This window comes from Lipomyces arxii (genome assembly GCF_038497795.1).
Source record: "Lipomyces arxii strain Phaff 12-163 unplaced genomic scaffold V1512scaffold_12, whole genome shotgun sequence".
In the NCBI taxonomy this organism is placed as follows: Eukaryota; Fungi; Ascomycota; class Lipomycetes; order Lipomycetales; family Lipomycetaceae; genus Lipomyces; species Lipomyces arxii.
In genome coordinates this window covers 13859-38984 of record NW_027117711.1, presented here as the reverse complement: position 1 = coordinate 38984, position 25126 = coordinate 13859, and the positions used below count along the sequence as shown (strand labels likewise).

Here is a 25126-nt window from a genome sequence, read left to right as displayed (position 1 = left end):
ACAATGACGTACTCTAATGTTGTTGCACGTAACTTCAACACTCAATCCAACGGTGGAAAATCAGCCGCGTAGGCGAAAATCATTGAGTTCGGCAGTTGTAATCATTTAGGAAATTAGGATTGAAGTAAAAGTCTATATTTAGTTGGATGGTTTCGCTAAGTTTGTCTATAATGGCTTGTGACAGCAGTGTTAAAGAAGGTCGAGGGGTAAAATAGAAGAAGAATGTCCAGTCCGAGTCAATATAAACCTTTACCGCTTACAATTACTCGCTATATTTGCTGCGCTACCACCGTTCCCAAACTTCGGTATCACTCGACCGCGGCAAGCGCACGCGAAACTTACCGGCCCGACGTCACTTGGCTGCCCTGTCGTATACGCTTCTAGTAGTAGCTACGCCTTATACCCTGATACGCGCCCACGAATGTCTCTCTCATCTGTTCTTTTCTTCTCTGCTCAGTCAGTCGTCCATGTCCAGCTCCCCCCCACCAGCTGAACAAGGTGATCACCAAATATCGATGTCGGCTGCTTCGCCGCTACCTCAAATTTCACTACTTGCAAATCCTTCAACTGTATATCCAATGCCACACATTCAATCCTATTCAAGTCAAAGGTCAGACTCGCAGCAACCGCAACTGCAGCAATTACAATCGCAATTGCAACAGCAACAGCAACAGCAGCAAGCACTACAACCGCAACAACCGCATCAATCTACTTTGCAACAGCAGCAGCATCATCATCATCATCATCATCATCAGCATAGCTCGTCGATACCTCGCCAGCAACACGAATACTATGCAGAACACGACCCGCAACCAGTGACAATTCCACCACCATCAAATGCAATGTCGTACTATTCAGCCGCTAGCCTTTTGCCCTCATATAGTACCCAGCGTAGTTTGATGCCGCCATTGCAGCCTATGGGTCAACCTGCACTCCCGTCAGCGTCTTCATTATTACCACAGCAGCAATTACCAGAGCCACCTCACCTTGCGCCGTTTCAGAGTGTACAGCCTGCATACTATTCAAGTAGCAGCCAGCCAGACATTGTTTTTGCTACGTCTGAATCGCGCTCAAAAATGAAACGCTTTAGGTGTGTGGTCCATTCAGTGAGATAATAAGTCATGCTGATTGTTTTAGATTAACTCACGCTCAAACGCGATTCTTACTGGCAGAGTTTGCGAAACAGCCACATCCAGATGCCGCTCAGCGAGAAAGACTGGCAGCCGAAATTCCAGGACTTTCACCCAGGCAATTACAAGTCTGGTTTCAGAACCGCAGAGCAAAACTTCGCAGACTGTCCATTGAAGAAGGGCGTGAAGAACGCGGACAGCCGTATGATAAGCATTCTTTGAATCAATCTCCGGCAAGCACAAACAGATCCGAATACACTCCTTATGCTCCGTCTTCTGCTCAACCATATGGCCAGAGTTCATATTCGCAACCTCAGATTTTGCCAAGCCCTCTTATTCCACATCTGCCAGCTCCTAGCATACCTGGCGGCCAAAGTTATGACCGGCAGCATGGAACGCCTACATACCCGTCGCTGATGCAGCAAACAGGACAACACCAATCACAAATAAGAGACATTCCAAATCTGCAATCTCCGCAATCACAGCAGCCGCGGTATTATTACCAGCAAGAAGACCGATAGTGAGCTCAACAAAAACTGCATATTTTTGTGTTGTATTTGATGTAATGTCCAGGGTTCCTTCACATTTCAAGAAAATATGACTGGCACAACAAAATTGACTGATAAACAGTTTTGCTTTCAAATAACTGGTTGGTTGGACATTATTTACTATATTTTGTATTTATTCTCATTCTCGTTGTACGATATAGACTTGTTATTGTCACGAGCAGGCGGCCTCTTGTGGGTGGTATCTCACGCGCCGCGTTATGTAAAAAGCCACAATAGCATAGCCACAGCACCAGCCATAATAATGGCCTCGAGGCTCACTCCACACAGCAACAACACACTACAAAATATTCAAAACATTCAATCGCGTCCATTCATCTGGTCAACCTAACCACCACTAATCTCGCTTAGTTTTGACCTGAAATGCGTGAAATTATCTCTATTCAATGTGGCCAGGCCGGTACGTGTGATTTCTAAAATTTTCTGTCTTTTGTAGACTGATATTTCTTTGTATCATGCTACAAGTTCATCAATCTTCTTTATCATTGTTTACTAACTCGTTGTAGGGTACTTATATTTCTAATTTATCAATTGATCTTCTAATATTGTAGTAATCAGATTTCAGAACAGTTTTGGAACACCATCACTGCTGAACACGGCCTCGACAATGCGGGCCATCTCATTGACGTGTCCGAGGCAGACCGTCTAGACAAGATGGAAGTCTTTTTTGCAGAGGCTTCTAACAGAAAATACGTCCCTCGTTCAGTTGCGGTTGATTTAGAACCCTCAGCTCTTGATGCCATCAGATCAGGACCACACGGTGATCTATTCCGACCGGACAGCTTTATTTCAGCTGATTCCGGCGCCGGAAACAATTGGGCCAAAGGATTTTATACTGAAGGTGCGGAATTGATGGAAAGCATTATGGATGTTGTAAGAAGAGAAGCCGAAAACACAGACTCGCTCCAGGGGTTTCAAGTCACTCACTCTTTAGGCGGAGGCACTGGATCCGGTCTTGGAACGCTTTTGTTATCAAAGATCAAAGAGGAGTATCCTGACCGCATGCTATGCACCTACTCCGTTTTACCGTCTCCTAAGGTCTCAGATACTGTCACTGAACCTTACAACGCTGTCTTGTCGTTCCATCAGTTGGTTGAAAACGCGGACGAGACTTTCTGTTTGGACAACGAAGCGTTGTATGACATCGCCACCAAAACTTTGAGAATCCCACAGCCAGATTATGTTGACCTCAACAAGCTCATTTCAATGGTCATGTCTGGTGTCACGACTTGTCTTCGATTCCCTGGTCAGCTTAACAGCGATCTGCGAAAGCTTGCGGTCAACATGGTCCCATTTCCTCGGCTTCACTTTTTCATGGTTGGCTTTGCTCCTTTGTTTGCCGTCAGTAAGTGCTGCGTCATTTTCATTGCAAACTTGGTTGATCTAATTTAGATACACGTGCCTTTCAACATCTCGGTGTGCAGGAACTGACTCAGCAGCTGTTTAACCCTGTCAACATGATGGCTGCCGCCAACCCTACCCATGGCCGCTACCTGACTGCATCAACGATTTTCCGAGGAAAGGTCTCGACTAAAGAAGTCGAAGATTCAGTCATGGCAATGAAAACCAGAAACTCTGCTTACTTTGTTGAGTGGATCCCAAACAACATCCAAACGTACGAGACGATTTTATTGTTAAGTCATGCTCACTCTAACATACACAGTTCGATTTGCAACATCCCCCCTGCAAACCTAAAGACATCCGCGACTTTTATCGGAAACTCAACGGCCATTCAAGAGCTGTTCCTCCGCACAAGCGGTCAATTCTCAGCCATGTTTAGACGCAAAGCTTTCTTGCATTGGTACACCGGCGAGGGCATGGACGAGATGGAATTTACAGAAGCTGAAGGCAACTTGAACGATTTGATTGCCGAATGTAAGTGCCTTTTTGCCTTTTTTCAACGCTTATTTTGCTAACGCTGTGTGTTCAGATCAGCAATACCAGGAAATTGGCGCCGACGATGATATTGAAGAGAATTATCTAGAAGAACAAGACGATGGACTACTTGAAGAGTGATTTGTCTACATTCCCTTTTTAAAGGTGAAATCTCTGTGCTTTCAATGCTCTGTGTTCAGTGAAGCATTGAATATCAATTTAAAGTGATGCGGCCTTGTATTTTATCTGGTCATGTGTACAATAATTTATAGTTTTTGCTTTTCAACAACTTGTAACCGGTTCGAGCTTGTTTCAAACCTTTTAATGATCGCATCTCGCTAAGATTAACTTTTCGTTTATCTAAAACACTTAACTAACCCCTGAGCCTCAGCTCTGTAGTGGATCATTTTATAAAGTCAAACAACTTTATTGAACCCCATAAACAAACAAATAACGCCTATGTAAACTTTAAGAACATCCACATTGAATCCTATGCAAACACCTTCAGTCTTCCGTTTCGATCGGCTGTAACAATCAATCCATACGGCCTACACAACAACGCAACGTCCAAAATAGTATCCGTGTGATTCCGCAATACACCTTGCTGCTCTGGTGTTACGAGCGTGTTGCGTTTGGTCTGTATCGCCGGTGGTGGAGGCAAAGCTCGTGTCAAAGTGCTCCGTCTGGGTGGTGAGGCTTCTTCTTGGCTACTAATGGACGACGTGGTGGATTGCGGAATCCGAAAAATGTCAGTTGAGCGGGTCACTTCGCTCGTGATTGACAACGAAGGCCTTGGGTTACTAACGGTGTATGTGGACCTTGTCTGGCCCACGTCCGGTGAGCTGACAACGCATGAATACTCAGCTTTACCGTTACCCCAGTACCGAATACATCGGTCAGCCCCAACACTTATAATAAAAGTACTGGCGGCCTGGCGTACGGAAGTATCCGACATGAAACCGCTTTCAGATATATATGTAGCTCCAAAATCGGCAGCACCAATACAAAACGACCTGATTCCCTTGGCAATACTAGCCTCGGTGCGTTCAAGTAACTGCACTGGATCGCTAGCAAATCGTGCAAGAATGACTTCTGGCGGATCGTCATCCACCTCCACCGGCTCATATCGCTTGTCATTGGCAAAATCTGTATCAGCATCGCTAGATGTCCGGTATACCTCTCGGCAAACCGTTTTCTCAACATCCCAAACAGTAATCTCATCGCCATTCACGTTCGTACCTCCAGCAACACAAATCCATCTCCCCCTGCCTTGAGTTGGATGCATTGACACTCGATGAATCGGTGTACCGGCACGCAAACCCCATGCCTTCAATCGGATTTGGTAATGGATACTCCACAAATCAAGAATGCCGCGCGATGTACCCACAACCAACCACTCACGAGACCGGTCCACACAAAAACTGGTCACAACACCATGATACAGTGGATTTTCAAACACAAAATCCCGCCGCATGGTCCGCAGATTCAGCCCAATAATGCGCGATTTATTTGTCGCAATAATCAAAATTGAGCCTGATTGGATCTTAGCATGCTCGATCCAAACTGCAAATTCTCCATCATCAAGCTGATATGACTTCAGGATCGTAATTTTACCATATTTCGCAATTCCACGACTCACGACTGGCGAACTGTAATCAACTTTCAAAATATTGACCAATCCGGAAACATCTCCGCTGGCAAAACAATAGGTACTTTCAATAAAACACATACAGCGCACTTTCGCTCCTTGCTTGAAAACTTGCCGCGATCTGTTCGTTACATTGCGTTCCAGCTGCAGAGAGTCCCAAACTCTAATCGTGCCGTCATCCGAGCCTGTCAAGAAAAACAAATGATCAGGCGAGACAATGACACGATTGATTGGACCATTGTGCTCTTCAAAATGGGCAATGAGCACCCGATCAGGACGCCAAGGACCAAAGTTGGGTGTCTGACCAGTACTGTGTCTCACGAGAGCTCTTGGCCGCGCTGCTAGTGGAATTTGTGGCCCAAACTCTGGTATGTCTTCCATAAATTTCTCCACATAGACAGTGTCCAGCAGTTTTAAAATGTACGGGTCGTCGCCCATATACGAATGGCCACGAAACACAAATTGCTGCTCCTTGGAAGTATCTTCATCTGCATTATCTGTAAAATCATGTGCAATAATTTTCGATCTGTTAGAAATTTCATTTGCTGTATAAACAGCACCGTTAGCAGAACGAGCAGACTTCTTTGTTGGAGTGGCTTGGTCAGTCTTGTCAAATGGCTTGTCAAGCTGTCCATACACGACCGTATTGTCTGCACTCACATCTGGTGTGGTTTTCCCAGTATTCTGTTCCCGTCTAGTCATAAACGTTACCACACTAGCTCTTCGTCTAAGTTCGTGGGACGTAGTAACATGACGCTCTAAATCTTCACCTGCAGGCGATAGAGTAACTATTGCAGCGGCTGCTGCTGCCGCATCTTCACCGTCCTTGGAAGCTGCTGTGTCGCTGCCCGCCGTATTAACTCTAGTTACTGTTGAGCCGTTTGTTTGTACTCGGGAAGGACTTGTCATAAATATGCTAGCGGTAGACGTTCGACGTGGTGATCCGACGTGGAAAATTGGCGCCATTGTTCGAGGCGAGCCCTCAACACCATTTAGCCAGTGCGGCGGAATCTCCGTCTTCTTGAGCGTAAGAGACGCAGGTGAGCGTCGCTGATAACTATCAATTGTTTTCAGCGCGTCCATCAACGCTGTGGCAGCCTTATATTCTTTAATTGTAGATTCTGACACCGGTAGCTTTCGTGGCTGTTGCCGAATGTTTGTACGCTTGCCATCGAAAAAGTACGTGTGTAATGGTATGTTTAGCTTGTTGACCGAAATGGTACGATCCATATCAATGTCCTTGGGAAACTGCTTGTGAGTTACAACAAGACGACTGTTATTGTTTGCTTCGGCTATACGCCACATATGCTCTCTGAGAGCAGTCAGCTTCCAAAGATCATCTTCCTGAAGCCCCATAATTTTAAGCTTCCGTAGCCATGCTGCGTCCCTGTACAGGTTAGCGATATTATACTTAAGTATACTTTTATCTCACTCTTCTGTTTTTGAAGTTTTCTCTAAAAATCCATTTTCCAAATGCGACGCTTTTGTGATGGCGAGATTATGAAGCGACGAAGTAATAGAATACGATCCATCAAACAACGGGACAATATCAGACATTCGTTGTTCTTTTGCAGGCTTCCAAAAATTAGATTCCCGTGATTCTGAGGCCCAGGCGATGGCGGTATTGAAAATAATTCGTGACAGCTACGGTCTATTAGCAACAAAAAAGTCAGTAAATCAAAATCTTTGTACCGGTAATTTGCAAAAGTCCTGTAACATCACATCGGAGTAATCTAGAATCTCGCATCGTAAAAATGGCTTTACAATGGGACGAATAATGCAATGAACATCTGCAGGCGATAACCACTTTGTCGTGGCCGAGATAAAGGAAAAAACACCTAGATACATATAAGCACGGTACAACAGAGACATTTCGTTTAAATAACCTTCGCGAATCCATAGGTTCGGATGTACCGAAAACCGTACAATGATGCGAACCAAATCCCAAATACTAGGCCTTCTTATCAAGCCCAGCTCCGCTAGGCTTGTAAATGCATGCAGCACCTTCTCTATAACAAACTCTTCAGTATCTAAATCAGGTTAGATTTGATTAATCGGCCGAAATAAAAAATACACACCCGCCAAAGCTTGCACCATCAGCGGCATTATATACTCCTCCAAACTATTACCACCGACAAAAGTAGCCAAACCAATAATGCCATCAAAGAATGCGCCGCGAAGCAGCGCATCTTTGTCATTTAAATATGTGATCAGGTGACTTAAAATTATTTCGCTGGCCTTCTGTCCTCCAAAAAAAGCGCACAAAGGCGAAATTGTACGCAGCAATGCACGTTTCACAGCTGGCTCGGGATCGGTCAACAAGGATATGGCTTGGTCTTGAAATTGATCAACTAGCTCTCGGCGATGCACATTATATAAATTCTGCTGACGGATGCGACTCGACACTCCTTCTTCGGTTTCCTCGTCGGCTTTTGGGAAAAGAATTGTTCCAGTTTTTAGCGCTTCTTGGGACATATCAAGAAATCTGAGTGCAGTTTCGGCCAGCGTAGAGATGCATGACGCATAATTGGCCCGCAAAAAAACCTCTCGCCCTTGGAGGAGGTTTTGAAACTGCGGTATCAAATATTTTGGAAAAATACCTTCGTTCACTGGAGAAATTCTTTTCACCAATGAGAGAATTTGTGTCAGTGATCTTAAGGCAGCAATCCGCACATTGACGAAATCGTCCTTTATTAGTGCAAATAAATAAGGTAAGCAGCGATCTAGTTTAGCCTCGTCAGGAAGCTGCTCGCCAAATGCCAAAATCAAGTCGCACGCATGTAGCCTGGCCGTAGCTGTTGCAGTATTTCTAATAGCAGAAACCACGATAGCGAGAAAAATGAGGGCACCGCTGTCTTCCAGAGGTTTACGTGTCTCCACGGGCACGGATGTATGATAATTTGGAATGTCAAGGTATACAGGGAAAGGATCAGTGTAGCGTTCTCCTCGTAAGATTTTGTCGCTGTTTCTGATGTTTGGTATATCAAACCCTAAAAAATAAGCAATCTTATCGCAATCGCTATATATACGTTCTATTCTGAAATCTGCTTCCACAGACTGCGCAGCTAGTGATTTCTGCCCAAGCCTTAAGACGCTGGGTTCAGTAATACTTTGCACATATTCATGCAAAAAGTTATAGAAGTAGCCCGGGAACGCTTTGTCGCGCCTAATAAAAAAATTAGGACAGGACCTGATACTTTTTGTCGAGTTGCATACCATTCATTCAAATACGCGTCAGCAGAGAAGCGATGTGTTGGATCGAGACTTATCATATGCAGAATTAGTGACTGCAGAAGTGTTAGCAATTGTCTAAAAAGAAATTGAAATCTCTTACTCGAATTTCTGGGTCGACAATTTTCGATAGGTCTGGTGTATACTGGCCTCGGCGGAAAGCAAATAACTGAGAGAGTGTAAAAATAGGTGCTCCGTCGAGAAATAATTCCGCAATCACACATCAAATTAATTAGTATAAATAACCAGGGAAACGGCATTTGTATATACCCTAAACTAAAAATATCCATTGCATCGGTCAAGGGACCACGTTTGTTCTCGTCAGGCCCGCAAAATCTTTCAGGGGCAACGTAGCAAACACGCCGTAATGATGTATCAAAGTAAAAAGAAAAGTCTGCTGGGTCATCCTCAGGAAGGAAGGTTGGTTTAAACGAGGCGAAGTCGGTAAGATAAACCCAGTTCCACGAGGTAACAACTGCGTTTTCTGTCTTGATATCACCGTGATGAACACCACGCCTGTGGCATCGATCTAGACCTGAGAGCAATTGGTATGCAATCCAACATTTCTCAATATTCTCCAGAAATGGTCTTGTACTACGATCTTGTTAGAATAACACTGATTTGACCACGGATTGTTCATACCTTATGCGGTCGTACAAAGTATCTCCGAAGTATTGCCGAACTAGATATCCTGCGCGTTCCGTTTCCATGATTATACTATACGGTACCACATGTGAAACCTCCAAAAGCGCGTTTCGCTCGCCTACAAAATATTAACTACCGTTAAATCAAGCACTAGTAGACCACCATACTGGTTAACTGTTTCTGAAAGCTTCGTAGTCCCAAACTAGCTGTTGGTTTAATGAAAATCTTTACAATGACCAGTCCGTCTTTATGCCGGCCTCGAACAGTCTTCATAAATCGAGCAGATCCACAAGTCTTGTCATATTGAATATCACCCAGTTCGTCAACATACGAGTCGATACCGACCGTCGAAGCTGATGGGGTGACCTGTGATATCTGATTTCCCATAGTGATTAGTTAGATCACTTACAAGCTAGCGAGAGCCTGTCAGAATACGAGTGAATCCGTTCAGTTTCTGGTGATGCCGTTGCGAAGTAAGTGGTCAGAAGTTATATTGCAGATAAAACGATCAAGCCAATTACGGTTGTATTTATCGATTCAAACAAGGCCACTTAATACCAACCAGCTTACAGTGATTATATTGTAATACTGTTTCGTGTAGGATGAACGTAAAATCACCGAGCTCACGATTATAGATTGTATTTCCCAACCTTACTTGAAGTGAAAGCAAGGTTAGGGCTAGAATAAAAACATACACGACAGGTACAAAAATTAGTTTTCATTACTTCATTACGCTGTCTTAACTATAAATTAGAACGTTATATTTAATAAACCCTGTTGTACAAATCCAATTACTAGTGTGCTGACTTTATATGTTAAAAGTACACTACGGCGCAGCAGGCGTCTGTTCCACAGGGGGCACACGAGCATATTTCTGCTGTCCGCCTTTAGCAAGACTGCCATTGTTATCGTACATATCTGCCATAGTGTTGCAACCATCAATTATGTCCGTAATATCAACATCAATCTCCTGCCACCAAGTCCGACCGTAGCTGTCTTTGATATCTATATGTGTGATTCTTGACGCACAATACAGAGCAGCAGCAGCTATCACTCGGGCATGGTATCTCAAGCATAAGGTTGATCGTGTACTGTCGTTCACAAATGCCCAAGCGGATTTCGTCAATGTCAACCGTTCTTTTTCGCCCTTCACAAATCTCCGAGTGTACTGCACCAAGATATTGTACGGGTTCTCTATGGATAAATCAAAACAAATAGCTTCAAGTAACAACTCTTCGTTGAACAGAATCAAATCTCTCCATCGCCAGTACTCTTTGCTTTGTTCATCAATCTCAAGTTTATCATTTTTTTGTGCAACTCGGCAACAAGCTATAACAATATCTTTAAGCTTTCTTCCAGTCTCCTCGAGTTTGGTAGCTAGAAATATACTGGTAGCACCAATATCCTAATCACAGTTAGAGAACAGATTGATATGATATCTCGAACGATCTTACATAATAGTGATGCTTTTTAATACTAAATCGCATGTAGAACCTGTGAAAAAGAGTAGAAGCAACATAGAGTGTAGGTTGTGGCAGTCTTAAATGCATTCCCACAAAATTAAGAAAAACAACTCCCTTGGCTCTCATGGACAATTCATCCTGTAAAGTTACAGAATCGCGAAGTGAAGGCGTCTCATAAAACTCAAGAGAGTTAAAGATCCAGTTTGTATGCCGCTGTACACCCCAATCATTTTGTTCTTCTCGTCGCCCACTGCGGCCATATCGATCGTTACGATCAGTTCGACCGCGTTCATGGTGGCTATGATGGTCACGATGACCATGATGATCACGATAGTTGTAACGACCATTCTGATCATTTCGATAACTGCGATTGTTGTATCGATCATAGTGACTGCTTCCTTGTGAACCTTGTGAGCTTTGTGAATTATGAGATTGTTCAGGTTGAAAAGATGTTGATGATCCACTGAATGACATTTTACTCTATTTCTTTTGCAAACTCAGAATCAAATACTGTAACACCTACGAAGAGTTTCGAATGTTAAGGTTACTTCGATACTTGCCTTTTGAGTTGGGACTTCTCGGGTAATTTTAGCGAAATCTATAGACTTAAGATTTAAACTTCAGTCACGTCGTCGAAACCAATGACGACTCTTAAATAGCTGCCAAATCTCACAAATTGTCATATTATCCACTTTTGAAACTTTTGAAAGGTATGAGTGATTCAATTCCAGACAACGATAACGATTACGTTCGTCTGATCTCGTCTGACGGCTACGAATACGCCATTTCACGAGCAGCTGCTTTTGTATCCGTGACACTGAGGGGAATGCTGGATAGAAATTCAAGTTTTGTGGAATCACAGCAGAATAGAGTGAATCTAACTACAATCAAGTATGCGTGTTTCTTTCCCAGTGTACCTTGATACTAACAGTTACCTAGTGGCGTTTTACTTGAGAAAGTATGCGAATATCTTTACTATAATCTGAAGCATAAAAACAATCCAGGAAATATCCCGGAATTCGATGTCCCTCCAGAAATGGCTTTAGAATTGTTAGTCGCTTCTGACTATCTTGACGGTATGGATTGGTTCTTTGTTACTTCCTCCCAAAGGCTGACAAAACAGTGTAATTAATTGTACAGATGAATGAAAAATACTATAAACCAGATGTTCTTGCTAACGATTGTTTGTGTCGAGATACTTCATATTTTGCAAGATCACCGTTTTCCACGAAGTTTGGCTTTGTGAGCCGACTTTGAAAGGCCCGCCTGCTGATTTTCGTATAATCTTTCGTCGCCAAAGGCTACGTCTCCGTAAGTTATGAAACTAGTGATTCCATAGTCAACCACACCTAGGATCACATTTTTATGTCCTTGTTTCAATCTTTGCTGTTGTGTAGCTGTGATATCGTTGCTCACAGGTAATTCTTGAAAAAGTGAATCAATTTGTGCCAAAGTTGGCATCTTATCTTTGCGAGCACTAAATGTAGTTAACAAACTGATCACCCTACTTTCAAACGGTATTATTAACTTTACTACAACAATTCTGAAATCTGGGTTGCTAAGATTAGACTTCTTGAAAGATGGTCGAGGTTTCCAAACATTATATGCAACTCTGAATGGTGGTTTATTGGGAATATTAACTATATGCTCAGTCTTGTGGCTATAAAACGGAACTATCTGCAAGGCTCTGTATATCGCATCTGTAAAAACATATGGTCAGTACTTACAAATAGCATGCCTCTAAAGGCTGTCATACCGTAAGAGTGCCATACACCGCCGCAAACTACTGGCCCAAATGCAGGTAGTTTTCTTGTCATGATATCGTTCGCCTGACGCATAGCTTGTCCAACTAATGATGCCAAATAATCCCATAGCCGTCTGAAAGTTCCAAGCTTTACTGGTTCAGTTACCAAAGATTTGAAGTCTAAATTGGCAAAACTGTCCGCTCGCTGGACAATAAAACCCAGTCGCTTCAGATAAGCGTAGACTAGATATCGTTCATTTGTAACACCGGCCATGCAAGCACTGTAGCAAGCCTGTAAAGATAGAACCGAAGAACCATCGAGGCTGTACAACGACATGCTGCCGCGTTCCACCAAGTAAATTACTTCTTCTGGTAATAGCCAAATGACACCATTTGAGTCAGCTTTGCCAATGCTCTTGAAATGTGGCCCTCGAGAGATATTGAGCTTTGCCTTACAAATATCAGGGTGCCATACTCCAGAGACGTGAACTTTACTAGAACCTATTAGCAAATGAATGGCCGGTGTCAGTAGAGCCATACTTTGTGTGTTTTCGTTCCCCGTCAAGTGATGAATACATCGCATTTCGCGACTCCTCTAAAGCACTTAGCTCTCTAGCAGATCCCGCTGGTTCAAACTCTTTGTCTCCTCGTTTTGGTAATTTGTTTTTCCTTTGCATACTATGTTAGACAATGTCGCCTCTCTCAATTCACACTTACTTAGATCCCACAGTCCTTAAAAGCCGCCAATCTTGCTGTTCATCTTCTAACTCGACTTGTTCATTTGCTTCGCCATGATCATCGCCAACAATTTCATCATAGTCCTTATCCAAATCATCCATTGCTTGGACTAGCAGAGCTGTGTAGCTAAACTTTTTCACACATTCGACTAATATATACACTGTGCTAGCCCCTGAAAATATGCGCAGCGTAATAAATTAAGTTAAGCTAGTTTACACTATACTACAACATCAGTTTATATGCTACTCTTACTATTCCAATTTGACATGTGTTCCTTCTGAGCTTTTCGTAATACCAAAGAAGTTTAGCAGTGCCTCTCCTCCGTCTTTCTGATACGGCACAAATGTTCCTCGTGGTTGTTGAAGCTCAAAACCACGTCTATCATCTCCAATCCTGCGGACTTCTTGCAAAGACTCATTAATTGGTATCTTCATCTTTTCAAGAGTAGCTCCATCAAAATGATTCATAATGAGTGTGCTCTGCAGTTCCACGTCTCTACAGCCGGACATTTTGACTTTAACCGAAAGATAAAACTCGACTGAAATCGTGTTTCCCGTCAAACTAACTGTTGGTGCCAAAGAATTCGGAACGCCTGGAGACATATTTATAAACGGCTGTGTAATCTCTTCAGGTTTACGTGTACTGAACCTTTGAAGCACTATGGTTGTTGAAAACTCGTTACCTTCCAGCTTAATTTGCACGTATTTTGTTTTATCATTGTCAGCAATCAACTTCGTGTCATTGATCTCACCATTTACGGTTCGGTATTTGACACTTTGTATGATCTTTGCCTTTATCTCTTGTACCGTAACCGGCCGCCGATAAAACGAACTAGATGGGTCACGCAATATTCGAACCGTGCAGTCAATAGGCTCACTAGGCCCGTAAGAGGTAAATTCAGTTGATACGGTTATAGTGCATAGATTGGAGCCGTTGAATATCTCAGTGGACGTAAGAGTAGGTTTTGATAGCGCTCTGAACAACCGTATCGAGTCGTACCGAATAATTGTTATCGGACAGCTTGCAGCCTCTCTAGGCTTTGTCCGTGTATCATCAACAATGTAAACCCGCATGTCGTATTTTATTTCACACAAGTCATCTATGGTCATGCTAGGTGGCATATTCGCTTCAGGAACAAACGGTAAGCTGTACGTGAATGGCAAATCTATCGCATGAAACAACGTAGCACTTCCTGGATGAGCTTTGTATAGTTCATGCTCTTTTCCTACCTTATACTTCTTCTCTGTCACAGCTTTTTTCAGGCTAGACCTTCTGCTTAGAACAGATTCCGTGAGCATTAACTGCACTTTAAGTGAAACTAGTCTGAACGTTTGGCCAATTTTCTCTGGCCGCAACTCGATAACACCTGCAACACGAGGCTAAAACATCATTACATCGACATTAATAAACATATCAAAGTTTGACATACCCATGTTGCGTTTATACCTGGGTATCCAAGAATGAAGTCGGCATTTGGTGGCGGACGTAATCGCACACGTGCAGCCATTACGACGTCCCAGCAAAGAATTAGATAATACTCTGGCTTAAAAATTTAAATTCACCAGAATTAAATCAGTTTTGTGCTGTGTAAAATTTGAACTTATAGTATTGATTTTTAGCAATAGTTCATTATGGTTTAAGGTCGTAGTGGTTTATATATAGTACTTGTTACTGCAAAATGAATACGCAAGTTGCCGCACGATAAGTGGCACCAGGCCTTTGAAAATGACGTGCCTATAATTTGCACTTTGCTTTACAATTTCACCTTCCAACTATTCAGAAATTGCATCCAAAGCATGGGGCTTTTTTATATGGTGTGATAAATATTTTCCAACAATATTGCTTAGAAGCTTGAGAAGTTGGAGAGTAAAAGAAAATTGCAGATGCATTCATGACAAAGAAAATGCAAAAATAAAACATTCCTAACCGCAGTACATAATTTACAAAACCTGTAACCATAGATCCTTCCTCGTAAACCGTGATACCCATACAAAAACAGGAAAGCAGAGAAAAAAAAAGAGCTTTTATCACTCAACGCCAAATGAATAAACGCGAACATCGCCGTCGTCACTTCCAGAAGCGAGACGGGAGTCGCTAAGACCGACACAAGCGACTGGGGCCGTGTGTCCGCTAAATGTGTGAAGACATTTCCCAGTTTGAATGTCCCATACCTTGACCAACCTGTCGTGTGCGCCAGAAACTATACGGAAAGTATCCGCAGCTAAACCCCAGACACCTTCGACGTGACCAAAAAGGGTCCGCACGCATTCGCCAGTATTTGCATTCCATAACTTGATTGTGTTGTCAAGCGAGGAAGTCAAAATGTATGGTAGATTTCGCCGGTGTGATCGAACAGCGCGAGTAGACGACGGCGACGAAGCCTCATCTTCTGACCCGTTTGCAGGCGCAGAGGACTCCTGTTGCTCTATATAGTCACCACCTTCCGGTACTGCCTGCATATCCAAAGAAGTAGACGTAGCAGGTCGATAATGGTGATGATGGTGAAATTGCTCGTCGACATCATCATCGGCTTCTGCCAAATTTTCATCTTCGTCTTCTCCTTCTTCCTGGTCATCCTCTCGGAGCATCACAGGAAGAGCTGCTTGAACCTGGCCAAAATGACCTTGGTCATTTCCGAGTCCGCTCTCACCGGCACCAGCAAAAACACGCATGCATTGATGCGTGTCTAAATCCCACATACGCACGGTCGTGTCATCGCTTGCCGAGACAAGCGTCCTTGAAGGACTATGAATATGAACAGAGTTGACCCAGTCAGTGTGACCACGGAGAGTGAAAAACGACTTTTCCTTGAAGTTCCACACCCTAATTGTGTTATCAGCTGATCCAGAAGCCAATAAGGTTGAGTCAAAATGCAAACTCAAGACACCATCCGTGTGTCCACGTAAGGTCGAGACACACTCGCCAGTTTTGTAGTTCCATATACGAATAGTCCGATCCATCGAGCCAGTAACCAACTTCGAGTCGTCAAACATCAAAGCACGAACACCTCTGACATGTCCAGTCAAAATGCGAAGCAGCTTTCCGGTTTCGATATCCCACACACGAACAGTGGTATCATACGAACCTGTGATAAGGACCGAGTGATCAAACTGTAAGCACATGACTCCATCTGTGTGTCCTTTAAACACTGTCAATTTATATCTGCCCCTCCGCCAGTTCTGCTCAACTTTCAGCCGCTCAGAATAAACGTCTTTCCAAGGTCGCGTGAGTCTTCCTTTAGTGACGTTTTGAGTGGTCAAACTTAACATGTCTGTGTTTGTCGTACGTAAACGCTTTTCAGCGTGTTCTGGTTCTTGTTCGTCACTTTCTGAATCAGTGATTGATCGTTTTCGGTCAGCGGTATCTGTAGAGACGTCGGGCTTGGTGGCACCTGCCTCCTCCGCTTCGGCAGTTATTGGTCGTGAAAGATATTCTATCCGCTTGTCAATTGCGTTTTTACATTCACGAAGTCTGCGCTTTTCCAGCAAGGGAAGACCCCATCCACACTTTGTGCATTTTCTGTCAATATGTTGCTCACACATCCTATGCCAAACAATATCATCATCTGCTAAGGCTCTCCATTTGCGAGAAACTTGGGCAGCTTTGCAAAGGGACGAAGCATCAAGATAGCACAGAATTTTGTAAGAAATCTCTGGAGGCAATGCTGAAACAAAGTCGATCCTGATGAGCTCGTGAAGCATTGCAGAGACATACGACAATTGCGGTGAGCAGCATTGCGATAAAAGACCTTTCAGCATCAAGTTACGCTCTTGAGCAGGAGCAGCTGAAAATATACTCCACACATGAGTTACTGCTTGTTGATCTTGATTCGACAGGGTATCTAATTGCTATAAATGATGTTAGCCCTTTTCTTCTGCTAGTTGAGTAAAAGTTGATTAGCAACAAACCCATACACTTTGTAATTCTTCCATATTAGTTTCATCAGCTTGTCGCTTGCATTTGAAATCTGGATGGTGTCGATAACAAAATGTCCGGGGTTCTTTGTGGCTTTCAGGATAGAGTCGTGCTGGGATGTGGCGGGCGAGAAATGGAGTCAAAACTGAGGCCGTCTGAACCGAGCTGAGATTGGCGTTGTCCTTTTCTGGAGAACAGGTCGTGTTATCTCTGATAGAAGTCATTTTTGTCTTCTCTATAATGAGAATAAAAAATGTTGAATTGAGGTTTGCTTTTGCAGTAAAAAGTCGTAAATCTGTAAAGAACGAGGAAGGAAAAGATGCAGATGTTTATGTGGGCGGTAAAGAGTACATCGTATTTTAAGGTTTAGGTTAGGGTAAAGAAAAGTAAGAGCACGACATAGTTGCGAAATGTTTGCTGCTGGCTTTGTTTTGAGCGCGCGCGGTTCGGGCAGTTGTCATTTACAGGACAGTTTATGGCAAAAGAAATAATTAATAATCAATCACTATAATAACAGTTTAATTACAATTTCAGCGTTTTACTAAATTTTCTGTATACTGAAGCTTGAAATAGCACAATAATGCCGTATCAATTTATCAGGGGCTGGAGTTTGGCCACGTGACTTTTCCGACATTCAATTAAATTTTTCGTGTTGGTTCATTTTGATATCAAAATTTGAGTCCAGAGAAAAACAGTTTGTGTTCTTACGCAACAAAGGAAAGGCTCGATTAGTAAGAACATACGGAGAGATATTTATCGAACAGGCCAAACATGTCAAATGAATCACGATGGCGTCAATGCACGATCATGAATTTCTTAACAAATCCCGGATTCAGCTATGACTGATGAGTGTTTGCCGTTTGGCAGAAGCACTGACCCATAAGATCTGACGCGATTTCTGCATATGTTTCTGTCACTGCCACGCTGAAAACCGCCGTTTTGTATTTGGCATTTCTTGCACTGCCATTGCATTGTCAGAGCCTCAGAGGCTTTGCTTGTGGCGCTGCGTAAATCGAGTACGTGCTGTAAAGAAGATACTGTTGTTTTCAAGGGTTTGGTAATTGTAAAACGCACTTTCGCCGTTACACACTATGTCGGAATCATTATGAGCGTGGTCTGAGCATCCGCAGATCCCGATGAGAATAATTGTGCATCAATTGCGATATTCATGGATCGTGGTGCTGAATTTCTGGAGAGATTGCTCGGATTTGACTAAAAAGGATACTGAGGTTCAGAATACTGGTCATCGCGATTGCAGCACGGTCAGAGCAACCATAAATTATGATTGAATTCTTCAATTATACGTAAAAAAGCATATCATCACTGACAACGACAGTTGAGCGCTCTGAGTTGGGTTTGCGTTTAGAACTTTGTCAAGTATCAGCAACCCACTCCTCTTTTATCGAAATGTTGCGAACACTTTACTTACACAGATTTACTTACTGATTTAATAAATGCACTTACTTCTTGGACGCCAGTAAGTTGATGCTATGATGTTCTGTGTATGTTGCCTGGTACCACTTTCTTACAGGGCAGGAGAGATGGGCATTGAATGTGACTCGTGACGATGCCAGCAAACTCAACCTGCTGGACTTTAAAGCAACAGCTCAATTACACTGGCGAGAATCGAAGAATCGAAGAAAGATTTAAGCATCTGATCCTCTATCAGTCTTGCAACAAGAGCGAGGCGTAACTTGTGACTAACCAATTGACGAATGCGTAAATGATCAGCTCACAGCTTGTGAGTTTGATTTAAAAAGTGGGTATTGAAGTTGTGACTAAGACACTTTTCAGGAGCAACAATTTTCCGGATAATTGGCGTGGCTGAATGCAGGAGTAAACTTTATTTTGCAAAGTGACGTAGTCTAGACTTGAAACATATGTCAAATTTCGTATCCGACGAATCTAAGTTGGCAGTCACAACTCTATAGCAGAAAATCTAAGAAAAATTTTTTAAGTTGACAGCAAAATCTAAAAACTAATTACAAGCTCAGGCAAACTGCTTATCGTAGTCAGTCAAGGTGAATCTGTACTTGACGTCATTGTCATGACATCTTCTCAAGGCTTCACCGCAGCCAGACTCGCCAACAGGAATTGTCTCGACCATTGGCTGGATCTTCTTCTCAGCAGCAAGATTGAGCATGTAAAGAATCTCCTTGCGAGACGCAATGTGTGAAAATCCAAACGTAGCACCGTTACCCATCATCTTGAAGGGATGAATCTGAAATCCATCTCCCTCAGGTAGACCGACGTTGATGAATCTGCCATTGACATCAAGAAGAGAAAGGTAGTCGTCAAGGTTGAAACCCTTGCTTGAGTTTGCGCAGTTGACAATGATGTCAAACGACAACGCATGCTTCTCAGCCCAATTAGGCTCCTTGGTGGCAATGTAGCCATCGGCGCCTAATTTGATGGCATCGGCCTTCTTTGCGTCAGACCGAGAAATGGCCCAGACTTCGGCACCAAGAGCCTTTCCAAACAAAATTCCAAAATGGCCGATTCCGCCGATACCAATGATACCAACCTTCTTGCCTGGGGCAGCACCGTTACGGTACAGAGGAGAGAAAGCAGTAGCACCTGCGCAAAGCATAGGAGCAACCAGCTTGGTGTCAAGAGAGTCAGGGATGGGGAAAACAAAGTACTCGTGAACACGAACGTGTGACGAGTAACCACCTTGAGAAATGAACCCGCCTGGGAACTCAGATCCGTAAGTATCACGCTGGTGAGCACAGTAGATCTCGTTGTCAGCCTTGCACTGCTTGCACTGAAGGCAGGCAAAAGCCTGAGCACCAACACCAACACGTTGTCCTACTTTTAATCCAGTCTTGCATGCATCGCCAACCTTGACGACGTGTCCAACAATCTCGTGTCCAACAACGAGAGGATATGGGCATGCACCCCAGCCTCCAGTGACTGTGTGTACGTCTGATCCGCAAACACCACAGGCACAGACCTTGATATCGATGTCGGTATCCTCAAACGGGCGAGGCTTATACTAAATAATCGTCAACAACTATGATCTCGTCACATCTATAAGTGATCAATTGTATACCTCGTGGCGCTTAGGAGCAGTCCATGTCTCGGCAGATTCAACGGCAAATCCTTCGAATGTTTCTGGGTACATATTTGTATATTAGCTGAGTTGAAAAAAGTGTCAGTGGAAAAGAAAAAAAATTTAAGAAATTGAAGCTGCTCTCGATGGTTTATAATGAAGTGCGCTCCGAGCGAGCGTAGGGTAACTCACAACTAAGCTGCGTTTCAGGAAGTGTAGTTTAACCCTAACATTTCCGAGGGGCAAGGGAAAACGTGCCTTTGTTACCCTGTTTTAATTTATTCTTTAAATCAATTCTATTTACGACGACACCAATTGTAATAAGTACTGAATCTAATATCTTGTCCAAGATTTATTGACCTCTGTAATGTGTGGACAGCGGAATCGACGCGACCGGAATTGAGAAGCGCGACTGCCGATCCCGGCTAGTGAATTAATGTAAAGTCTATTTCTACGCGGCTACGCAGGAAAGTCTACCAGCGTTTATAAAATTAAATTTGAACAAAATTTGAATTTTGATCTAAAGTTGGTGAACACTACTGTTCCTAGGTCATCCTCTGATTGTGTTGCCGTAGAAATGGATTGAAATTCAAACCAAAATCCACAGGACTGCTAGATCCGTCAACGTGAACATGGGCGGTTTGTATTCAGACCGCACAATCCATAGACTAGGGAGTTTTGGCATCCCGTACCCCAACAAGTTCTTGTTCATCGTTACTGTTATCAACATGTCCCCCGCAACCGGCTCGTAACAATCAATCAATTGCACAAGTAAAATCAATGGTCGGGATTGCCGCTACTTGAAGCCCAACAAGCGCATAGCAGATAAGAACAATGATTTCCCAGCTCCAGTTACCGTATCCGTACACGGTCACTAATGTACCGGCAATGAGGCAAACCGTGTAAGGAATTATATCCGGTAGACTCATTCGTGGTTCTCGAATGCCATTGTTGCGAATCGTCGCCGCATTGAAATTCAAGATAATGGATCAGAAGTTAGCACATCGATTGTGGCACCAACAAACAACCCAGAGTTTAGATACCCCACTCTAGTGGCATCAAAATTGTACGGTAGAGTAGAGAATACCAGAAATTGAGTAAGATTCAGTTGCAAAAACCAAGCCGTCGCAAATAAAAAGACGAATGAGTGCAGATCGTGCATCAAACTTCGTTTGATTTCATGAAGGATAATCAGTGTACAAATATTCATCGTGATGCTTCAATGCAATAGCTGCTGTTGTGATTGCACCTTTCGTCGTTAGCCCGATCTGACCATCTGTTGCTTTTCCACGTTTTCTAAGGCGATATTTTCCATCTCAGTGTTTGGGCCATCTTCGCTTTGGCACTCTGTAGGTTGCGCATTTCTGTTCCATTTGGTCTTAGGCTGCAGAAAATTGCATAGATCAAGAGCAAGACATAAAATTCAACATTTATCCCTCAGAATGATCGCCAGTCCTATCTGTCATTCTTCACGCCAGCAATAGTAGGACCGACCATGAGTGAACCCATATAACTCCGCATGTGTGTACACCCATACGAAAACCTCGCTCATGCAGAAACAAGACGTTAGCAATCATCATTTTAGGCAAAATTTCGCCTGGGCCTACAGCTATACGTTGAAGTGCGCATGCATCTCTAAATGAGTAGTAAGGGTGTGCCTTAGCACACCAAATAGATGAACTAAGCTCAATCAATGCCGATAAAATACTCGTAGGTCGTCTGCCAAATCGGGTTGCGAGAGGAAGCCAGAGAAAGTTGGAAAATCCTAGAATAAGAATGTTAACGCTAATCAAATCAATGTTAATTTATTTCAATATCAACCGGTCACGCTTACAATTTGCAAAACGTCATCAAGACTACGATCCCATTCGGCCTTATATGTCGAAAGTTGAGGACTAAACGCCTGATTTTTATCAGTGGCCATTGCCTCAGTAGTAGACAATTCCATGGATGACTCTAGCTCAATGGATCGGATATGTAATTATGAAGTTGTGGAGCCAATACACAACCAGATTTGTCACAAATGAAGTGAACTCCTGTCATTATATGTTTCGATTCAGCAATAAGATCAAACAGATTACTTCGACTACATACAGTGGGTCATAATCTCATAATCTCTGTTCCTGAAATGAGCCTGGCGTGAAAAATATCGGTAAGCTCTTTGGATTCAAGCTGCCTTTCCAATATATCATTTTCAGCCATATTTCAACAGGTGGCTTTGGCGATGCTATAACTACAGAACAGAGAAGATGCACAGAAGAGGAAATATGCGAAGAAAGCAGCTCCTTATGACGCACAGAACGGAAGACGCAAAGTTCTAAATCTTTACAAACGATCGAATTTTTTTCCACGCACTTCTGTATACGCAGCATGTCAATAAACAAGTTCATCTTGATCCAAATTTGAAGTTTGAACAAGCAGCTGTCAATTCTTTGTGTATTTTGTTTCATTTTAATCGCTTCCTTTCGAAAACAGCTTTTGAAAACATTATCATTAGAATTTTCGATACCCAGAATACGCAACTGTGTCATATCGCGCTGAATCAGCGGTAGACTACATTTTGTATCAAGCAGCAGAGTCGCCGCAATATTGTCCACTTTAGCGAATGAGACATTGTAGAAACTGTAAAAGGAGAATTGTTTACGATTTGATATTTCAACTCTGCTGTTTATCTGTTTAAAAGGGCTTTGTTTCTGCTATCTAATCTGGTACTGTGTATGATCTACTACAACTTTATTAGTTACAATAAGATGAATGATATGCCATTGATCGTGATATACAATTGATTGTTTTGAAACTAATCGGGACTTCTAACGCATGGGCATATTTATTGTATATCTCCTCTATATTTATCTATTTATACTTCTGCAGACTGCTTAGTGTATGAAAGTCATTGTGAATTCTTTAATATGGAGACTAACGGCTGAAAAATGATATATCGACTGAGTTGAGTTTAGCATTTATATTGCGTTTGATTGTAGGTGTGCATGAAGGTTGCATTTCATCCTGACTAATAGATTACATCTTAATACCGCATAATTGGGTCCACGAATCACTAAAATCAAGCATAGTTACACTGAGTTAAATTCCGCCTTTGATTTTATTTAGTGGTCCATAGCCGTAATCAAATTTGCAAGCATAAAGCCAACTAGCATCTCGATGAGCATTAAGCAAGTACTTGTACTGCCATTTTAAGGTTTGCACGTTCAGGGCACGTTCAGGGCACGTTCAGGGTACGTTCAGGGTACGTTCAGGGCACGTTCAGGGTGTATATTATACCGTACCTATTCGTTAATTGTGAGCTGGCTTCGTTATAAGATACCAGCTTATTTGGGTTTTCGTGATGGAAATTCCGTGCATAGAAATGAAATAAGAAAACGTAGTCGTTTATATAGTAATATACACGTCTCAATATAGATTGTGTGTGGCGAAGTAGACACGGCGCTGATGTCATTTATTCCCGCGGCTTAAATACGCTCGATGACTCGTCAGCAATAGCCCAGTTTGTACTCCGCTTGGGGTTCTAGAGGCCGTTTTACTACGAAGAATCAAACAAGATGGTCTTTATATCAATAGATGGTTTGTCATGAAGACATGTAATGTAACTTGTACTGACTTTTTGATGAAGAGGTAACACCTGTTGTCGCAGCAGGTGGAAAGCTAAGTGCTACAATTAATGTTGTGTTGGAAGAAGAGACGTTTTTTAAGGATATACGAGTCATGTTTAGAGGCACTTCGTTTACAGCCATGCTTGTCAGTAACGGCAGTACTACTTATCAAGTAAGCGAGCATCACATCCACGTCGATCGCTACTTTACTTTGCTTCCCGATAATGCAGGTGGTACTACTCTCTCTGCCGGACGTCATACTTTCCCCGTTACGATCTGGCTCCCGGTTTACTCAGATTGCAAATGTCTTGCTCGAGTAGGAGAGTACCCCAAGTTTAGATTTGCTCGAAGCTGGAACTGCGTGCATAGTGCAGCAGAGACAGGCGACTTTGGCCGAGCGCTACTTCCTCCAAGTTTGTGGGCATCTGACAATCTTAAGGTTGGTTATCGTCTCGCGGTCTTAGCAGAGCGACCAGGACTGTTTACTCTTAATAAGTCTAAGATGATTGGTGTCAATGTTCTACCTGTTGCTGTGATTGACGAGCACGTGCCAAATATGGATCCGCTGTACATCGAAGAAAGAGCGGTTCATTCTGCCAAATGTGACAAACTACCAGAAACTTATTTTGTCAACGGTGCTCTTCCAAAAGCGACTGGCTTTCGAAAAGTGTTCTCACTTTCAAGTAAGCACAGTTATGTCAATGTGCCGATGAAGTTTGAATTGGTGCTCGGTAATAACGCTACGGTGCGTTTGAATCAGAAGATACCAATAAGTATCTGCACAACTATTGATGTTGATGATGTTTCGCGGATTGACGGCATTGTTGACGCAAGACTAGTTTCGTTACGACTGGTGATCCACTCCGTCACCAAAGGCGTGGCCCAACAGCTTGCTAACTCGAACACCGACCGACAAACAATTTACGATTTAAAAGGATTAAATGAGCCACTGGTTCCAGTATTGAAATCTGAATATCAGCAAGTACCGAAGTATCAAATGGAGGATCATTTGTTTGAGGACGCAGTCATACCAGGTAGCTTATCGCCAGATTTTAAAGTAATGAGTCTTGCACATTTTCATATTTTGAAAATTACAGTTGGAATGAAATTTAACGGTGGGTCAACAAAGTACACAGAGCTGTCGCATGCGCTGAATATTACGTCCGGTCTGGAATATGACGTAAACGAGAAGAGTTTATTACCACCTTCATATGATCCAGGGAACTACTGTCCAGCGAATGATAATAAATCGATTGATGACGAGAAATTAGATTTTTTTGAACGGTAATGTGCTCGGTAATGAAGTTCATATATCTAATCAAATTTGGTTTTCAAGAATGCGAAGTAATAATATGTTTTGTGTCATTTTATAGTCATAGCTAGCAACTTCGCGTGATGTAATTGAATTCTGGGCCCTTTGATGTGCGGCTCAATGTGTTTCAGACTGCTATACCTTTTTCAATTCGGCTCAGATGGCACTAACTACGATAATACGAATTTAAATAAGGCCA

General features: G+C 42.8%; 11 protein-coding genes across 11 annotated transcripts; 3 read left to right on the top strand and 8 right to left on the bottom strand.

The window, feature by feature from the left end:
- The first annotated feature begins 1976 nt into the window (after nucleotides 1-1976).
- Nucleotides 1977-3857, top strand: V1512DRAFT_264824 (Tubulin/FtsZ, GTPase domain-containing protein). Its single transcript, XM_066916767.1, has 5 exons — nucleotides 1977-2096; nucleotides 2247-3041; nucleotides 3089-3311; nucleotides 3360-3571; nucleotides 3627-3857. Exons 1-5 carry the CDS (start codon nucleotides 2060-2062, stop codon nucleotides 3710-3712), a joined length of 1353 nt encoding a protein of 450 aa, XP_066770554.1. The 5' UTR covers nucleotides 1977-2059; the 3' UTR covers nucleotides 3713-3857.
- V1512DRAFT_264820 (uncharacterized protein) lies at nucleotides 3816-9714 on the bottom strand. Its single transcript, XM_066916766.1, has 10 exons — nucleotides 9263-9714; nucleotides 9093-9213; nucleotides 8722-9044; nucleotides 8554-8675; nucleotides 8436-8506; nucleotides 7298-8385; nucleotides 7106-7249; nucleotides 6912-7057; nucleotides 6652-6863; nucleotides 3816-6606 (listed from the first exon to the last, which is right to left on the bottom strand). The coding sequence occupies exons 1-10, from the start codon at nucleotides 9480-9482 to the stop codon at nucleotides 4062-4064; spliced, it is 4992 nt and encodes a 1663-aa protein (XP_066770553.1). The 5' UTR covers nucleotides 9483-9714; the 3' UTR covers nucleotides 3816-4061.
- Nucleotides 9715-9837: 123 nt separating this feature from the next.
- Nucleotides 9838-11119, bottom strand: V1512DRAFT_276939 (cyclin-like protein). The gene is made up of 2 exons (XM_066917888.1): nucleotides 10550-11119; nucleotides 9838-10500 (listed from the first exon to the last, which is right to left on the bottom strand). Exons 1-2 carry the CDS (start codon nucleotides 11030-11032, stop codon nucleotides 9922-9924), a joined length of 1062 nt encoding a protein of 353 aa, XP_066770552.1. The 5' UTR covers nucleotides 11033-11119; the 3' UTR covers nucleotides 9838-9921.
- A 15-nt stretch (nucleotides 11120-11134) lies between these two features.
- On the top strand, nucleotides 11135-11730 carry V1512DRAFT_35352 (BTB/POZ protein). Its single transcript, XM_066918353.1, has 3 exons — nucleotides 11135-11449; nucleotides 11498-11634; nucleotides 11682-11730. Exons 1-3 carry the CDS (start codon nucleotides 11271-11273, stop codon nucleotides 11684-11686), a joined length of 321 nt encoding a protein of 106 aa, XP_066770551.1. The 5' UTR covers nucleotides 11135-11270; the 3' UTR covers nucleotides 11687-11730.
- Nucleotides 11583-13201, bottom strand: V1512DRAFT_264814 (tRNA-splicing endonuclease subunit sen54 N-term-domain-containing protein). Its single transcript, XM_066916765.1, has 5 exons — nucleotides 13020-13201; nucleotides 12843-12971; nucleotides 12315-12796; nucleotides 12087-12258; nucleotides 11583-12035 (listed from the first exon to the last, which is right to left on the bottom strand). The coding sequence occupies exons 1-5, from the start codon at nucleotides 13139-13141 to the stop codon at nucleotides 11774-11776; spliced, it is 1167 nt and encodes a 388-aa protein (XP_066770550.1). The 5' UTR covers nucleotides 13142-13201; the 3' UTR covers nucleotides 11583-11773.
- Nucleotides 13202-14698, bottom strand: V1512DRAFT_264812 (uncharacterized protein). The gene is made up of 2 exons (XM_066916764.1): nucleotides 14470-14698; nucleotides 13202-14419 (listed from the first exon to the last, which is right to left on the bottom strand). Exons 1-2 carry the CDS (start codon nucleotides 14545-14547, stop codon nucleotides 13292-13294), a joined length of 1206 nt encoding a protein of 401 aa, XP_066770549.1. The 5' UTR covers nucleotides 14548-14698; the 3' UTR covers nucleotides 13202-13291.
- A 201-nt stretch (nucleotides 14699-14899) lies between these two features.
- On the bottom strand, nucleotides 14900-17262 carry V1512DRAFT_264809 (quinon protein alcohol dehydrogenase-like superfamily). Its single transcript, XM_066916763.1, has 2 exons — nucleotides 16955-17262; nucleotides 14900-16888 (listed from the first exon to the last, which is right to left on the bottom strand). Exons 1-2 carry the CDS (start codon nucleotides 17177-17179, stop codon nucleotides 15068-15070), a joined length of 2046 nt encoding a protein of 681 aa, XP_066770548.1. The 5' UTR covers nucleotides 17180-17262; the 3' UTR covers nucleotides 14900-15067.
- Nucleotides 17263-18772: 1510 nt separating this feature from the next.
- Nucleotides 18773-20162, bottom strand: V1512DRAFT_264805 (chaperonin 10-like protein). Its single transcript, XM_066916762.1, has 2 exons — nucleotides 20008-20162; nucleotides 18773-19950 (listed from the first exon to the last, which is right to left on the bottom strand). The coding sequence occupies exons 1-2, from the start codon at nucleotides 20077-20079 to the stop codon at nucleotides 18946-18948; spliced, it is 1077 nt and encodes a 358-aa protein (XP_066770547.1). The 5' UTR covers nucleotides 20080-20162; the 3' UTR covers nucleotides 18773-18945.
- A 376-nt stretch (nucleotides 20163-20538) lies between these two features.
- V1512DRAFT_264804 (uncharacterized protein) lies at nucleotides 20539-21130 on the bottom strand. Its single transcript, XM_066916761.1, has one exon. The coding sequence runs from the start codon at nucleotides 20934-20936 to the stop codon at nucleotides 20763-20765; it is 174 nt and encodes a 57-aa protein (XP_066770546.1). The 5' UTR covers nucleotides 20937-21130; the 3' UTR covers nucleotides 20539-20762.
- Nucleotides 21131-21346: 216 nt separating this feature from the next.
- Nucleotides 21347-21957, bottom strand: V1512DRAFT_34756 (uncharacterized protein). The gene is made up of 2 exons (XM_066918352.1): nucleotides 21842-21957; nucleotides 21347-21792 (listed from the first exon to the last, which is right to left on the bottom strand). The coding sequence occupies exons 1-2, from the start codon at nucleotides 21856-21858 to the stop codon at nucleotides 21477-21479; spliced, it is 333 nt and encodes a 110-aa protein (XP_066770545.1). The 5' UTR covers nucleotides 21859-21957; the 3' UTR covers nucleotides 21347-21476.
- A 1607-nt stretch (nucleotides 21958-23564) lies between these two features.
- Nucleotides 23565-24903, top strand: V1512DRAFT_254038 (uncharacterized protein; the record flags this gene model as incomplete). Its single annotated transcript, XM_066914763.1, has 2 exons — nucleotides 23565-23586; nucleotides 23636-24903. The coding sequence occupies 2 exons, from the start codon at nucleotides 23565-23567 to the stop codon at nucleotides 24901-24903; spliced, it is 1290 nt and encodes a 429-aa protein (XP_066770544.1).
- Nucleotides 24904-25126: the final 223 nt, after the last annotated feature.

Bases quoted from the DNA above. Each gene is read 5' to 3' on its own strand.
- V1512DRAFT_264824 (XM_066916767.1), top strand. From the start codon at position 2,060: ATGCGTGAAATTATCTCTATTCAATGTGGCCAGGCCG. The intron at 2,097-2,246 runs GTACGTGTGATT...TCTAATATTGTA, and splicing joins TATTCAATGTGGCCAGGCCG to GTAATCAGATTTCAGAACAG. The intron at 3,572-3,626 runs GTAAGTGCCTTT...CTGTGTGTTCAG, and splicing joins GAACGATTTGATTGCCGAAT to ATCAGCAATACCAGGAAATT.
- V1512DRAFT_264820 (XM_066916766.1), bottom strand. From the start codon at position 9,482: ATGGGAAATCAGATATCACAGGTCACCCCATCAGCTTCGACGGTCGGT. The intron at 7,058-7,105 runs GTTATTTAAACG...ATATGTATCTAG, and splicing joins GAACCTATGGATTCGCGAAG to GTGTTTTTTCCTTTATCTCG. The intron at 6,864-6,911 runs GTACAAAGATTT...AATAGACCGTAG, and splicing joins AGGACTTTTGCAAATTACCG to CTGTCACGAATTATTTTCAA.
- V1512DRAFT_276939 (XM_066917888.1), bottom strand. From the start codon at position 11,032: ATGTCATTCAGTGGATCATCAACATCTTTTCAACCTGAACAATCTCAT. The intron at 10,501-10,549 runs GTAAGATCGTTC...AACTGTGATTAG, and splicing joins TTAAAAAGCATCACTATTAT to GATATTGGTGCTACCAGTAT.
- V1512DRAFT_35352 (XM_066918353.1), top strand. From the start codon at position 11,271: ATGAGTGATTCAATTCCAGACAACGATAACGATTACGTTCGTCTGATC. The intron at 11,450-11,497 runs GTATGCGTGTTT...ACAGTTACCTAG, and splicing joins GTGAATCTAACTACAATCAA to TGGCGTTTTACTTGAGAAAG.
- V1512DRAFT_264814 (XM_066916765.1), bottom strand. From the start codon at position 13,141: ATGGATGATTTGGATAAGGACTATGATGAAATTGTTGGCGATGATCAT. The intron at 12,797-12,842 runs GTATGGCTCTAC...AATAGGTTCTAG, and splicing joins GGGGAACGAAAACACACAAA to TAAAGTTCACGTCTCTGGAG. The intron at 12,259-12,314 runs GTATGACAGCCT...ATGTTTTTACAG, and splicing joins CGGTGTATGGCACTCTTACG to ATGCGATATACAGAGCCTTG.
- V1512DRAFT_264812 (XM_066916764.1), bottom strand. From the start codon at position 14,547: ATGGCTGCACGTGTGCGATTACGTCCGCCACCAAATGCCGACTTCATT. The intron at 14,420-14,469 runs GTATGTCAAACT...ATGATGTTTTAG, and splicing joins CAGGTATAAACGCAACATGG to CCTCGTGTTGCAGGTGTTAT.
- V1512DRAFT_264809 (XM_066916763.1), bottom strand. From the start codon at position 17,179: ATGACTTCTATCAGAGATAACACGACCTGTTCTCCAGAAAAGGACAAC. The intron at 16,889-16,954 runs GTATGGGTTTGT...CATCATTTATAG, and splicing joins ATATGGAAGAATTACAAAGT to CAATTAGATACCCTGTCGAA.
- V1512DRAFT_264805 (XM_066916762.1), bottom strand. From the start codon at position 20,079: ATGTACCCAGAAACATTCGAAGGATTTGCCGTTGAATCTGCCGAGACA. The intron at 19,951-20,007 runs GTATACAATTGA...ACGATTATTTAG, and splicing joins CTGCTCCTAAGCGCCACGAG to TATAAGCCTCGCCCGTTTGA.
- V1512DRAFT_264804 (XM_066916761.1), bottom strand. From the start codon at position 20,936: ATGAGTCTACCGGATATAATTCCTTACACGGTTTGCCTCATTGCCGGT.